General features: G+C 51.3%; 1 protein-coding gene across 2 annotated transcripts in view; it reads left to right on the plus strand.

The window, feature by feature from the left end:
* The window catches only part of LOC121534525 (transcription initiation factor TFIID subunit 4-like), a 40,775-nt gene that overhangs the window by 11,101 nt on the left and 14,855 nt on the right, over window positions 1-14,819 (plus strand). Inside the window, exons 3-7 of one of the 2 annotated variants that reach the window (XM_045206035.1) lie at window positions 9,335-9,457; window positions 9,963-10,094; window positions 10,615-10,737; window positions 11,570-11,659; window positions 12,444-12,641. In XM_045206035.1, coding sequence (XP_045061970.1) covers window positions 9,335-9,457; window positions 9,963-10,094; window positions 10,615-10,737; window positions 11,570-11,659; window positions 12,444-12,641 — 666 coding nt within the window. The remainder of the gene's footprint in view (window positions 1-9,334; window positions 9,458-9,962; window positions 10,095-10,614; window positions 10,738-11,569; window positions 11,660-12,443; window positions 12,642-14,819) is intronic. The other variant, XM_045206036.1, reaches the window with a different exon arrangement.

Below are 14,819 nucleotides of genomic sequence, written 5' to 3' on the forward strand. Positions count from 1 at the left end.
TACAGTAGTTGGGGTTTGCCAATTACGCACAGCGGACACACGATCCACCTCCATTCTCACCCCTGACGCGGACAACCGAGTAACCCAAAAAAGGAGACCGACTCCTGGAAAAACAGACATTTCTCTGCCTTGACATATAGGTCGTGCTCCAACAGCCTCCTCAATACACGACGCACCAGGGTTATATGCTCGGCTCGGGTAGACGAGTACACCAGAATGTCATCAATGTACACGACCACCCCTTGTCCCTGCATATCCCGGAAAATGTCATCTACGAAGGATTGGAAGACTGATGGAGCATTCATCAACCCATATGGCATGACGAGATATTCGAAATGACCTGACGTGGTACTAAACGCTGTCTTCCATTCGTCACCCTCCCTAATGCGCACCAAGTTATACGCGCTCCTGAGATTCAGTTTTGTGAAAAACCGCGCTCCATGCAATGACTCCGGCATGGTCGCAATCAGAGGGAGTGGATAACTGTATTTCACAGTAATCTGATTGAGACCACGGTAATCTATGCACGGGCGCAACCCTCCATCTTTCTTTTTCACAAAAAAGAAGCTCGAGGAGGCGGGAGAAGTGGAGGGCCGAATGTATCCCTGTCTCAAAGATTCGGCTATGTAAGTCTCCATAGCTTTTCTCTCCTCTTGAGACAAAGGATACACATGGCTCCGTGGGAGCGCTGCTCCTGCCTGGAGATCAATCGCACAATCCCCCTGTCTATGAGGAGGCAACTGCGTCGCCCTAGTTTTGCTAAACACGAGAGCTAAATCCCCATATTCAGGCGGAATGTGCAGTGCGGGCACTTGGTTTGGACTTTCCACCGAAGTCGCCCCCACGGAAACACCCAGACATCGCCCCTCGCACTGAGCAGATCACCCATCGAGAGCCCTCTGTTGCCACGAAATAGCAGGGTTATGGGTGCTTAACCAGGGAATCCCCAGCACCACTGGGTACGCAGGAGAGTCGATCAGATACAGCTGTATAGTCTCCTCATGACCCCCCTGCGCACACATCCGAAGTGGCGCTGTGATCTCCCTGATCAACCCCGACGGGCGGCTATCTAAGGCATGAACGGGAAAAGGTTTGTCAACAGGTAGGAGAGGGATCCCTAACTCAAAACAAAACTTCCGATCAACAAAATTCCCAGCTGCGCCTGAATCTACTAGCGCCTTATGCTGGGAATGAGGTGCAACCTGTGGAAAACAAACAGGTATACAAAAGTGCGCAACAGAAAGCTCTGGGTAAGTGGGACGTCTACTCACCTGGGAGGTCTGAATACTTATGTAAATGTGATATTTCAGTTTATTTATTTTTTATAAATTTGCATAGATTTATAAAAAACTGTTTTTACTTTGATATTATTGGGTATTGTGCGTAGATTGATGAGGGGGAAAAAACAATTTAATCCATTTTAGAATAAGCCTGTAACGTAACAAAATGTGGAAAAGGTCTAGGGGTCTGAATACTTTCCGAATGCACTGTATAAGCAGACAATGAAATCTCTTACAATAGTCAATGATATTTCTCTAAAACAGGCTATAGGCTACATGTGCACCACCAGTTATGAGGGGGAAAGGGACCAAATCATTAGGGTGAGGCACATGGGCTACTAACAGCTTACTACACAACATACACTTAGTATTACTTTCTTAGCTACAGTAACATATCTCCCTGGCATATTACATCATTTATATCCAGCAGAATACAAGACATTTTTGGACTCACCATTGTTGTGCTGTGCTCACTTGAACAGGAAGGTGGCATGGCGGTCCTTCTTGTGGGCACATTTTGTCATACAACTTTGTCATCAAAGTCTGGCATTCTCTGGATTTATGGTGCTTTCAAGACAACTGGGAACTCTGAAAAAAACAAGGTTGAATCATTAGGTCAGTGGTCTTCAGGCCGGAGCTCTAGAAAGAGGCCCAAGTTTCCGACTTGGAATTCCGATTTGGATGACCGTTCAAAACTTATTTTCCAAGTCTGGGCTCGTTTTTTTCATAGTTCCCAGATGTCTTGAACTCACTGAAGTCTGAGATTTCCCAGTTCCGAGTTTCCAGTTGTTTTCAACGCGGTAGAAGTCATGCTGCAGGATTGACAGCATGGCCAATGTATTCAACCTTTTCTGGCCCATGGTGTTGCGTGTGAATGTTTATCCTTTTAAGCTTGGAAATTAGACCCTTAAACCCAGACTTTGACCCACACCCTCTCCACCGAATAGCAGGTAGGGGAAGCAAAATAGTGATTGCTTTTCGATGCTTGCCGTTAGCCACTGATTCCTTCCAAACCACTCATTGTTGAATTTGTGTTTTCCAACTTGTGTAATGTTTATGTCCAATGGCCGATGAGCACTGATACATTTTATCTATAATTTCTCATCATATGACAAGGATTGAAAAGGATTTGCCAGTAGATTGTCGACGTGATTAATGATGATGACTGTTTGTCTAGCTTGCTAGCTAAGATTTTGAAAGTATGATGTTGACATGATCAGTCCAATCAAAGCTATGGTAGATACAGTATAACGTGATTTGACATCATTTTATCTGTGGCCAATGACCTTGAGCCTTCTTGGATGGGCACTTCATCATGTAAATCGCCTGGCAGCACCCAAGAGGGCTTGAACTGCCTAGCTCACCCTGTAGATTCTGCGGTGACGTAGTGTCACCTTGAGTGACCGAACACTGAGCCAATCACGGCGCAACTAGAGAAGATTACCAACGCCTACGCTCTATATTTTCCGCTGGCTGCCCCTCCACCACAGAAAGTGCTGAGCTAGGCTGAAACACCTGCATTTTGGAGCTGCCTTACTCAAGAAAGCAAAAAAGAGACCATGTTTGTATGCGGCTTTATTAACTCAATATTATATTTATTTTTTTACATTGTTTGCAAACTGATATGTGACACGTATTAATGCCAAAATAACATGCAAAACAAGCAACACATTTTTTATTTTTATTATTTATTTTATTTCGCCACTGATTCATTGTGAAGCTTATTGTATTGAATCCAGAATGTGATGGGACTAACATGTTTAACGACTCTTGTTGGAAAACTTGTTAGTATACGTGTCTGCTGAACTTGACTGTGCTTGACAAAAGTTGATGTTGTATACTCTCTGTTGTCAAAGTGTCTGCTTTGAACAGAAAGGGTTTGTGGAATGGCAATTTGACGAACTGATATGAGATATCCTGTCTGGTACCTGCAGACAATAACATATAAATACCACCAGGGGGCAGCATTTCTTTGACTTGTATAATTCAGCTGAACAAAAGAGCATTGCAATACCTTTGATTACCATTGGGTGTCATTATGCCAGTATTTAGCCTCTAATTCTGTAGGATTGCAAATCAATGGATTGTTACAAAAAATATATATATAAGAATTACAAAGTAAAATGGTAATTGCATTGTAATAACCTAAGTGCGTGTTTGTTACTTGAGGACTCAGCACCACTAGACACTATGGTACCAGTAGGCTCAGACTTTGCATATCATTATTTCCACGAGCCGTAGAAATTAAGACGGTTATCTTTGAGTTGCTGAACTTGTTATCCTTCTTCCTACCTGCTCATCCTGAGATAAACACTGTAACAAAGTATTGCAGAGTTGGTTGTGATGTGATTTAGGCTCAGAGAGAATCGAAAGTTCAAAACTGTCACTGATAGCAGATTAGTGAGCTGCCACCATTGCCATAAACATCAACACATGAATACAAGAGGAGCTGGGATATGAAAGCGAATGGTGTTTATTCCCGGTGCTCCTCTCCTCTCTGTCGGGCTGTCTGTCACTCTTGTGACCGTGAGGGAAAACGGAAGGCATTCCGAGCCGAGCTCCTTCCTTCGACACATGTTAAATCATTCATCATCCAACTGCCTGATTGGTTTAAAAAGATAACAACGCTTTAGCTGGTGAATGAGAAATGTGTTACGAAGGCATGGCTGGCGGGGCGATGCACCCCCCGGCTCTTCCCCCCTCGTGAGTCCCATTCTCTTCCCCTCTCACTGCACATTCTTTGAGCCCACAAAACTTTCTGCTAAGGAGAGACTCAGAGGGAGGTGCCCTCTTCATCTAACCCCTTTCCCCTCTCCCTTCTCCCCTCTCTCGGTTGGCCCTGTGTGTGTGTGTACTGTAAGTGAGAGCTGAGAGCCAGGGACAGAGGGCCTCATCCCCTCCGACCCCTCCTGGTGTCAAGCCTGGTCCAGGCTGGCAGAGTGGGCTGTGTGCCCGTAGCGCCATGGGGCACCAGTGTGGTACTGTGTTACTTAGTGCCCAGCCCCAGCCCTCCCACCATCATGGTACTGTGTTACTTAGTGCCCAGCCTTCCCACCAACATGGTACTGTGTTACTTAGTGCCCAGCCCCAGCCCTCCCACCAGCATGGTACTGTGTTACTTAGTGCCCAGCCCCAGCCCTCCCACCAGCATGGTACTGTGTTACTTAGTGCCCAGCCCCAGCCCTCCCACCAGCATGGTACTGTGTTACTTAGTGCCCAGCCCCAGCACTCCCACCAGCATGGTACTGTGTTACTTAGTGCCCAGCCCCAGCCCTCCCACCAGCATGGTACTGTGTTACTTAGTGCCCAGCCCCAGCCTTCCCACCAACATGGTACTGTGTTACTTAGTGCCCAGCCCCAGCCCTCCCACCATCATGGTACTGTGTTACTTAGTGCCCAGCCCCAGCCCTCCCACCAGCATGGTACTGTGTTACTTAGTGCCCAGCCCCAGCCCTCCCACCATCATGGTACTGTGTTACTTAGTGCCCAGCCTTCCCACCAACATGGTACTGTGTTACTTAGTGCCCAGCCCCAGCCCTCCCACCAGCATGGTACTGTGTTACTTAGTGCCCAGCCCCAGCCCTCCCACCAGCATGGTACTGTGTTACTTAGTGCCCAGCCCCAGCCCTCCCACCAGCATGGTACTGTGTTACTTAGTGCCCAGCCCCAGCACTCCCACCAGCATGGTACTGTGTTACTTAGTGCCCAGCCCCAGCCCTCCCACCAGCATGGTACTGTGTTACTTAGTGCCCAGCCCCAGCCTTCCCACCAACATGGTACTGTGTTACTTAGTGCCCAGCCCCAGCCCTCCCACCATCATGGTACTGTGTTACTTAGTGCCCAGCCCCAGCCCTCCCACCAGCATGGTACTGTGTTACTTAGTGCCCAGCCCCAGCCCTCCCACCAGCATGGTACTGTGTTACTTAGTGCCCAGCCCCAGCACTCCCACCAGCATGGTACTGTGTTACTTAGTGCCCAGCCCCAGCCCTCCCACCAGCATGGTACTGTGTTACTTAGTGCCCAGCCCCAGCCCTCCCACCATCATGGTACTGTGTTACTTAGTGCCCAGCCCCAGCCCTCCCACCATCATGGTACTGTGTTACTTAGTGCCCAGCCCCAGCCCTCCCACCATCATGGTACTGTGTTACTTAGTGCCCAGCCCTCCCACCAGCATGGTACTGTGTTACTTAGTGCCCAGCCCCAGCCCTCCCACCAGCATGGTACTGTGTTACTTAGTGCCCAGCCCCAGCACTCCCACCAGCATGGTACTGTGTTACTTAGTGCCCAGCCCCAGCCCTCCCACCAGCATGGTACTGTGTTACTTAGTGCCCAGCCCCAGCACTCCCACCAGCATGGTACTGTGTTACTTAGTGCCCAGCCCCAGCCCTCCCACCAGCATGGTACTGTGTTACTTAGTGCCCAGCCCCAGCACTCCCACCAGCATGGTACTGTGTTACTTAGTGCCCAGCCCTCCCACCAGCATGGTACTGTGTTACTTAGTGCCCAGCCCCAGCCCTCCCACCAGCATGGTACTGTGTTACTTAGTGCCCAGCCCCAGCCCTCCCACCAGCATGGTACTGTGTTACTTAGTGCCCAGCCCTCCCACCAGCATGGTACTGTGTTACTTAGTGCCCAGCCCCAGCCCTCCCACCAGCATGGTACTGTGTTACTTAGTGCCCAGCCCCAGCACTCCCACCAGCATGGTACTGTGTTACTTAGTGCCCAGCCCCAGCACTCCCACCAGCATGGTACTGTGTTACTTAGTGCCCAGCCCTCCCACCAGCATGGTACTGTGTTACTTAGTGCCCAGCCCCAGCCCTCCCACCAGCATGGTACTGTGTTACTTAGTGCCCAGCCCCAGCCCTCCCACCATCATGGTACTGTGTTACTTAGTGCCCAGCCCTCCCACCAGCATGGTACTGTGTTACTTAGTGCCCAGCCCCAGCCCTCCCACCAGCATGGTACTGTGTTACTTAGTGCCCAGCCCCAGCACTCCCACCAGCATGGTACTGTGTTACTTAGTGCCCAGCCCTCCCACCAGCATGGTACTGTGTTACTTAGTGCCCAGCCCCAGCACTCCCACCAGCATGGTACTGTGTTACTTAGTGCCCAGCCCCAGCACTCCCACCAGCATGGTACTGTGTTACTTAGTGTCCAGCCCCAGCCCTCCCACCAGCATGGTACTGTGTTACTTAGTGCCCAGCCCCAGCCCTCCCACCAGCATGGTACTGTGTTACTTAGTGCCCAGCCCCAGCACTCCCACCAGCATGGTACTGTGTTACTTAGTGCCCAGCCCCAGCACTCCCACCAGCATGGTACTGTGTTACTTAGTGCCCAGCCCCAGCCCTCCCACCAGCATGGTACTGTGTTACTTAGTGCCCAGCCCCAGCACTCCCACCAGCATGGTACTGTGTTACTTAGTGCCCAGCCCCAGCCTTCCCACCAACATGGTACTGTGTTACTTAGTGCCCAGCCCCGGCCCTCCCACCAGCATGGTACTGTGTTACTTAGTGCCCAGCCCCAGCACTCCCACCAGCATGGTACTGTGTTACTTAGTGCCCAGCCCTCCTACCAGCATGGTACTGTGTTACTTAGTGCCCAGCCCCAGCCCTCCCACCAACATGGTACTGTGTTACTTAGTGCCCAGCCCTCCCACCAGCATGGTACTGTGTTACTTAGTGCCCAGCCCCAGCCCTCCCACCAGCATGGTACTGTGTTACTTAGTGCCCAGCCCTCCCACCAGCATGGTACTGTGTTACTTAGTGCCCAGCCCCAGCCCTCCCACCAGCATGGTACTGTGTTACTTAGTGCCCAGCCCCAGCCCTCCCACCAGCATGGTACTGTGTTACTTAGTGCCCAGCCCCAGCCCTCCCACCAGCATGGTACTGTGTTACTTAGTGCCCAGCCTTCCCACCAGCATGGTACTGTGTTACTTAGTGCCCAGCCCCAGCCCTCCCACCAGCATGGTACTGTGTTACTTAGTGCCCAGCCCCAGCCCTCCCACCAGCATGGTACTGTGTTACTTAGTGCCCAGCCCCAGCACTCCCACCAGCATGGTACTGTGTTACTTAGTGCCCAGCCCTCCCACCAGCATGGTGCTGTGTTACTTAGTGCCCAGCCCCAGCCCTCCCACCAGCATGGTACTGTGTTACTTAGTGCCCAGCCCCAGCCTTCCCACCAACATGGTACTGTGTTACTTAGTGCCCAGCCCCAGCCCTCCCACCAGCATGGTACTGTGTTACTTAGTGCCCAGCCCCAGCACTCCCACCAGCATGGTACTGTGTTACTTAGTGCCCAGCCCCAGCCCTCCCACCAGCATGGTACTGTGTTACTTAGTGCCCAGCCCCAGCCTTCCCACCAACATGGTACTGTGTTACTTAGTGCCCAGCCCCAGCCCTCCCACCAGCATGGTACTGTGTTACTTAGTGCCCAGCCCCAGCCCTCCCACCAGCATGGTACTGTGTTACTTAGTGCCCATCCCCATCATGGTACTGTGTTACTTAGTGCCCATTCTCCCTCTCACTGTCTGCCCTGATGCTGTGAAGAGAGGCTTCTGTCGTGACACAGTGGGTACAATAATCTGGATTGTCCAGTAAAGGACTGTGCGGTGATGAGTCATTACACATTGTAGAGATGTACCAATATAGGATTGATTCTTGGCTGAAACAATAACAGATATTTCATACCGATATGGCAAAAAAGCAAGTTTGCACATTAGCAAGCAAAGGACACTGATTCATTCATATTAGTTGGGACTCTCATTGCATTAGAGGAACTTATTTAGTCCTTCCCATTGAATAGTGTTATTGTACCTCACCCTTGGCATCAGCATCACAGTATTATCTCTTCTGTTCCTCTCTGGATCAGATCAGATCCTCTCTGTTTCATCCTGTGGATCCACAGTGATTTACTGTCACTTCCTACTATAATGACCTTTCTCTTCCACGTCTTCAGGGCATGTTGCACTTCTCCTCCTCATCTTGAAGTCATGTTGCTTTTGTGTTCTCTCTGTCCCCTCTCTCTCTGTCCCCTCTCTCTCTGTCCCCTCTCTCTCTGTCCCCTCTCTCTCTGTCCCCTCTCTCTCTGTCCCCTCTCTCTCTGTCCCCTCTCTCTCTGTCCCCTCTCGCTCTGTCCCCTCTCTCTCTGTCCCCTCTCGCTCTGTCCCCTCTCTCTCTGTCCCCTCTCTCTCTGTCCCCTCTCTCTCTGTCCCCTCTCTCTCTGTCCCCTCTCTCTCTGTCCCCTCTCTCTCTGTCCTCTCTCTCTCTGTCCCCTCTCGCTCTGTCCCCTCTCGCTCTGTCCCCTCTCTCTCTGTCCCTCCTCCTGCACGGACCCTGTCTCACCTGGCCCTCCTCCTGCACTGACCCTGTCTCACCTGCCCCTCCTCCTGCACTGACCCTGTCTCACCTGCCCCTCCTCCTGCACTGACCCTGTCTCACCTGCCCCTCCTCCTGCACTGACCCTGTCTCACCTGCCCCTCCTCCTGCACTGACCCTGTCTCACCTGCCCCTCCTCCTCCACTGACCCTGTCTCACCTGCCCTCCTCCTGCACTGACCCTGTCTCACCTGCCCCTCCTCCTGCACTGACCCTGTCTCACCTGCCCCTCCTCCTGCACTGACCCTGTCTCACCTGCCCCTGCCCCTCCTCCTCCACTGACCCTGTCTCACCTGACCTCCTCCTGCACTGACCCTGTCTCACCTGCCCTCCTCCTGCACTGACCCTGTCTCACCTGCCCTCCTCCTGCACTGACCCTGTCTCACCTGCCCCTCCTCCTGCACTGACCCTGTCTCACCTGCTACACCTCCTGCACTGACCCTGTCTCACCTGCCCCTCCTCCTGCACTGACCCTGTCTCACCTGCTACACCTCCTGCACTGACCCTGTCTCACCTGCCCCTCCTCCTGCACTGACCCTGTCTCACCTGCCCCTCCTCCTGCACTGACCCTGTCTCACCTGCCCTTCCTCCTGCACTGACCCTGTCTCACCTGCCCTTCCTCCTGCACTGACCCTGTCTCTCTTTTTCTTTCTCTTTCTTTCTCTCTGTTTATTTTCTGCAGTCTCCTGTGTCCTCTCAGGCTATTCGGCCATGTCCTCCTCCTGTCCAGGCCAAGATGGTGCAGTCTCCCTCTCCCACTCCTAGTCCTGTCCTCCAGATCTCCTCCTCCCCTGCGCCACCTTCTGTGAGCAGACTCTCTACTACAGAACTTCCGATCTCTCCATCCTTCCATCCCTCTCAGACCCTCCTCCTCTACCCATTCCTCCATCCCTTCATCATCTTCCTCACCTCTTTACCAACACAAGCCTAAAAGTTTATCTAATCTGGGCACATCCCATCTAACCCCTAGAGAGTTCATTATTGAATGATATATTCGGTCAAAATTGAATGATTTGTGTATTGCTGTCACTTCACATAGTTTTGGCCAAGACCAGTGGGGGGACACGGGTGGGGGATTACTGGTATGTTTAGGGTTTTCTAGTCAGGTGCATCATTATTGGGAGGAGCTGTTTTGCTTGAATGTCCCCCAGTCCCCTCTCCTCCCCTCCTCTCTGTTAAGCAATGTCCACAGAAGTCAGGACACCCGATGTGACAGGAGCGCCGTCCTGTTTCTCTCCTGTTCTCTGTGGCCTTGCTGGAAGCTCCCTTCACGTCCTGTTTATCTCTCTGTCTGCTCCTTGCTCTTCCAGAAGGGCCCCATGGCGCTGACCGTGGCAGTGACGGCTCCCCAGCAGGCCCCCGTGGTGATGGCCCCCCAGGCCCAGGCCGCCTCGCAGCCAGCCCTGCCACCGCAGACCAGTGGAGCCTCTGTCATCTCCCAGGTCTGTACTCTGCTCTGCACCAGTCTGCCGGGCTCCGCTGGGCTGGTTAGGCTCCTCAAGCCCCAGTGCTGTCACAGCTGCCAGCAGGCTGGCTGTGTCACCGCCATGGCCATGGCCTCACACAGCTGGGCATAGTGGGCATAGCCTCACACACAAACACATGTACATACACTCACACACTCTTCCCCGGTGTCCTCTCCGATCCCCAAACACTGAAAGATAAAAAAGTGTCCTACATATTTATTGATATTGGGCTCCCGAGTGGCGCAGCGGTCTAAGGCACTGCATCTCAGTGCTTGAACCAGGGGGTCTGTAGTGACGCCTCGATTCCAGGCTGTATCACAACCGGCCGTGTTTGGGAGTCCCATAGGGCGGCGCACAATTGCCCCAGCGTCGTCCGGGTTTGGCCGGTGTAGGCCGTCATTGTAAATAAGAATTTGTTCTTAACTGAATAAAGGTAAAATATATATATATTTTTTTATCGTATCTTTACATGTGTACTGAATTTGCCATTTCCTAGGAGATGCAGGAGAATGTGAAGAAGTGTAAGAACTTCTTGGCCACCCTGATAAAGCTGGCTTCCCACAACTCTCCGTCACCTGAGACCTCCAGAAATGTGAAGTCACTGGTCCAGGATCTACTGGTGAGTCTCACTACCTTACCTCATTACATTACCTCTGCATTACCTCATTACATTACTTCTACATTACTGTCTTATCAACAGAGGAACATGGAATACTGCTTTCTTTTCCCTACACTCTTAGAAAAAAGGTGCTATCTAGAACCTAAAAGGGTTCTTTGGCTGTCCCCATAGGAGAACCCTTTGAAGACCCTTTTTGGTTCCAGGTAGAACCCTTTGCTTCTCGGTAGAACCTTTTACACAGAGGGTTCTACATGGAACCCAAAAGAGTTCTACCTGGAACGAAAAAGGGTTCTACCTGGAATCAAAAAGGGTTCTCCTATGGAACCCTTTTTTCTAAGCGTGCAGGAATAATATTTCTGACATAGACAGGTTGTGTGATATAATGTATCTGTAGATGGCAGCATAAAACTCTTACATGATCCATAGTGATGCTGTTGTTTAGGATATTATTTATTCAGAGTTGTTAATGAGATGTATAGGTCCCCTGTAGCTCAGTTGGTAGAGCATGGCGCTTGCAATGCCAGGGTTGTGGGTTCGTTTCCCACGGGGGGCCAGTATGCAAATGTATGCACTCACTAACTGTAAGACGCTCTGGATAAGAGCGTCTGCTAAATGACTAAAATGTAATGTAAATGTATCCCAGGGGGATGTTAATATTTAGATCAATATCAACACCGTCGTTGAGGTGATTTCACCTCATCTCAATGTGTTCAGAAATCACATTGCACATCGCTTCAATCATATGCTCTGTTCTCTGTTGTACAAGTGTGTCACATCACATAGCAAGGAGCTGACGGGTTTAATAAACCTCCCTCTCTTCTCCCCCTCACAGGATGCTAAGATTGAGCCTGAGGAGTTCACCAACAGACTGCAGTCAGAGCTCAAGTCGTCTCCTCAGCCCTACCTGGTCCCCTTCCTCAAGGTTTGTACTGTAGCTACTCAGGCTACGTTTGCACACTCCCCGTCATGGATTTAAAAGCAAAGGTTGGTGAAAACATTGTCTGGAGGGAGTTTCCACCATTGTAAAATCCATATAAGAAAGTGTGCAAGTGTACACTTCAGGAGAAAGGTGGAGAAGGTAAAACAGCCAGAGTGGCAGTGGAGAGGCCAGCCCATGTGACCCGGGCAGGGGCCGCTCCCCTGGCCTGGCTCCAGACTGTGTGTGACAGTGGCCCCTACAGCTGTCCCTGCCAGTAGCCAGCAGGTCTCTCCAGCCATCCGTGATGAGTGTCACATCATGCCACTGCCAACCAGCCCTCCCTCCGCAGAGCCAACGCAGAGCAGAGCCAGCCAGCCACAAACACAGTCATGTTGTCATGCAATGTTAGGACGTTTACGTCAAAATATGCCACAGACCAAACATACATTTTTCAGGTCTTCTGCTAGAGTGTTCGTCCTAAATGTTACGCTAATGGATGAGCACTTGTCCATTGGGCATACATGTCAAGTATAGTACACGTCATTTTAATCTTCACCATTTGGGAGATTTATTTGATATAATGATATCTATATTTCTACAACAATTTTATAATAACTTGCATTTGGTAATTAAGAATAAAAAACAAACATTTAATGGCTTGTTTTTAGTATGTATGTTAATGCCCTCTAATTCTGTGTTACTGTAATTCAGATGTAAACTAATCTCTATTACCGTACGTTCATTATTGTAAAAACCCTGTTGTTGTGTGTGATCTGCCCGTCGACAGAAAAGCCTCCCGGCCCTGCGGCTGTCTCTGCTCAACATTCAGCATTCCCTGATCCAGCCTCTGCCGCAGGCCAAAGCCGCCCCCACCACAGGCACCAGCCCTGCCATCATGGCTGGCCCAGCTGTCCGCAGCCGCCTCCCCAACAGCGTCAGCACCATGGGGGCTAGTGCCGGGGCCCAGGGACACACAGCTGCCCTGGTAGGTACAGTACACTCACAGTCTTAGCTGTCTCTACACTTGCACTTACAGTCACAGAGATCAGCCACAGTCAACTGGACCAACCATAGATGACTCCCCTGGTTATGACTCCCTGTGGAAGTGTTAGAACAAATAGAAAACGTTTTGGCCACAGTTCTGTTGTTAAGGTTGATGATACTGTAATACTCTGATACTTACTTATCAGTGGGGTAAATAAGTGTTTGTTCAAGATTTCCATATTTCCAGAGTTTTGACTACGACTTCACTAAATCCAAGGTCATTTGTCTTGGTATGTACCTAAGCACCAAAGGAGAGATGAGTAAGGTTCCCCAGGCCCCAGGGCTCAGAGACTGAGACAGAGCTGAATGTGTTCCAGTGGGCTGCTGCAGCTTCACTGACAGGCTAGGCCAGCACAACACAGACCATACAGAGGCTTAGCCAAGGCAGCTGGCCACAGGGCTGTAGCAGTGCACTCCCATGGGGCCTGTGAGTGTATGTGTTTGTGTGTGTGTGTTTACGTTCGGTGCGTGCGTCTGCGGTGTGTGAGGCTATGCCTGTGTCCAGCGGTGTGTGTGTATACACATGTGAGTCAATGGAGCGCTGTGCTGGCTCACAGAGGAGAGGCCTCCATGGAGACTACCCAAGGTCAGAGCCCGCTGGCATCCGATGCTGGCGGGGACATCCCCTCTCTCTGAGGACAGACTGGCAGGGTAGCCTGGGCTGGGGCACAACGCTGGGTGGTGGTGGTGGTGGTGCCCTTCGCGGCGCTCATCTGCTGCTGCTGGTTGGGAGGGTCGTGGGTGAGGGGAGGTAACTAGGTCATAGCTGGGTCAGTTAGAGGACTGCTGTGTGGCTGCAGCTGGACAACAGTTACTGGATTGGAGCACAGTCACAGAGGAGAGGAGACGGACTCTGACTCTGCTCTGCCAGCCTACACACACGCGCACGTGCGCACACACACACACACACACACACACACACACACACACACACACACACACACACACACACACACACACACACACAGAGACACACACACAGAGAGCACACACACACACACACACACACACACACACACACACACACACACACACACACACACACACACACACACACACACACACACACACACAGAGACCAGCATTCAACACCATAGTGCCCTCAAAGCTCATCACTAAGCTAAGGATCCTGGGACTAAACACCTCCCTCTGCAACTGGATCCTGGACTTCCTGACGGGCCGCCCCCAGGTGGTAAGGGTAGGTAACAACACATCTGCCACACTGATCCTCAACACGGGGGCCCCTCAGGGGTGCGTGCTCAGTCCCCTCCTGTACTCCCTGTTCACCCATGACTGCATGGCCAGGCACGACTCCAACACCATCATTAAGTTTGCCGACGACACAACAGTGGTAGGCCTGATCACCGACAACGATGAGACAGCCTATAGGGAGGAGGTCAGAGACCTGGCCGTGTGGTGCCAGGATAACAACCTCTCCCTCAGCGTGACCAAGACAAAGGAGATGATTGTGGACTACAGGAAAAAAAAGAGGACTGAGCACGCCCTCATTCTCATCGACGGGGCTGTAGTGGAACAGGTTGAGAGCTTCAAGTTCCTTGGTGAAGTATGGTCCAAACACACCAAGACAGTCGTGAAGAGGGCACGACAAAGCCTATTCCCCCTCAGGAGACTGAAAAGATTTGGCATGGGTCCTCAGATCCTCAAAGAATTCTACAGCTGCACCATCGAGAGCATCCTGACTGGTTGCATCACCGCCTGGTATGGCAACTGCTTGGCCTCCGACCGCAAGGCACTACAGGCCCAGTACATCACTGGGGCAATCTGCCATCCAGGACCTCTATACCAGGCGGTGTCAGAGGAAGGCCCTCAAAATTGTCAAAGACTCCAGCCACCCTAGTCATAGACTGTTCTCTCTGCTACCGCACGGCAAGCGGTACCGGAGTGCCAAGTCTAGGTCCAAAAGACTTCTCAACAGCTTCTACCCCCAAGCCATAAGACTCCTGAACAGCTAATCATGGCTACCCGGACTATTTGCACTGCCCCCCCACCCAATCCTTTTTACGCTGCTGCTACTCTGTTAATTATTTATGCATAGTCACTTTAACTCTACCCACATGTACATATTACTTCAACTACCTCAACTAGCCGGTGCCCCAGC

Source organism: Coregonus clupeaformis, chromosome 21, assembly GCF_020615455.1.
Source record: "Coregonus clupeaformis isolate EN_2021a chromosome 21, ASM2061545v1, whole genome shotgun sequence".
In the NCBI taxonomy this organism is placed as follows: domain Eukaryota; kingdom Metazoa; phylum Chordata; class Actinopteri; order Salmoniformes; family Salmonidae; genus Coregonus; species Coregonus clupeaformis.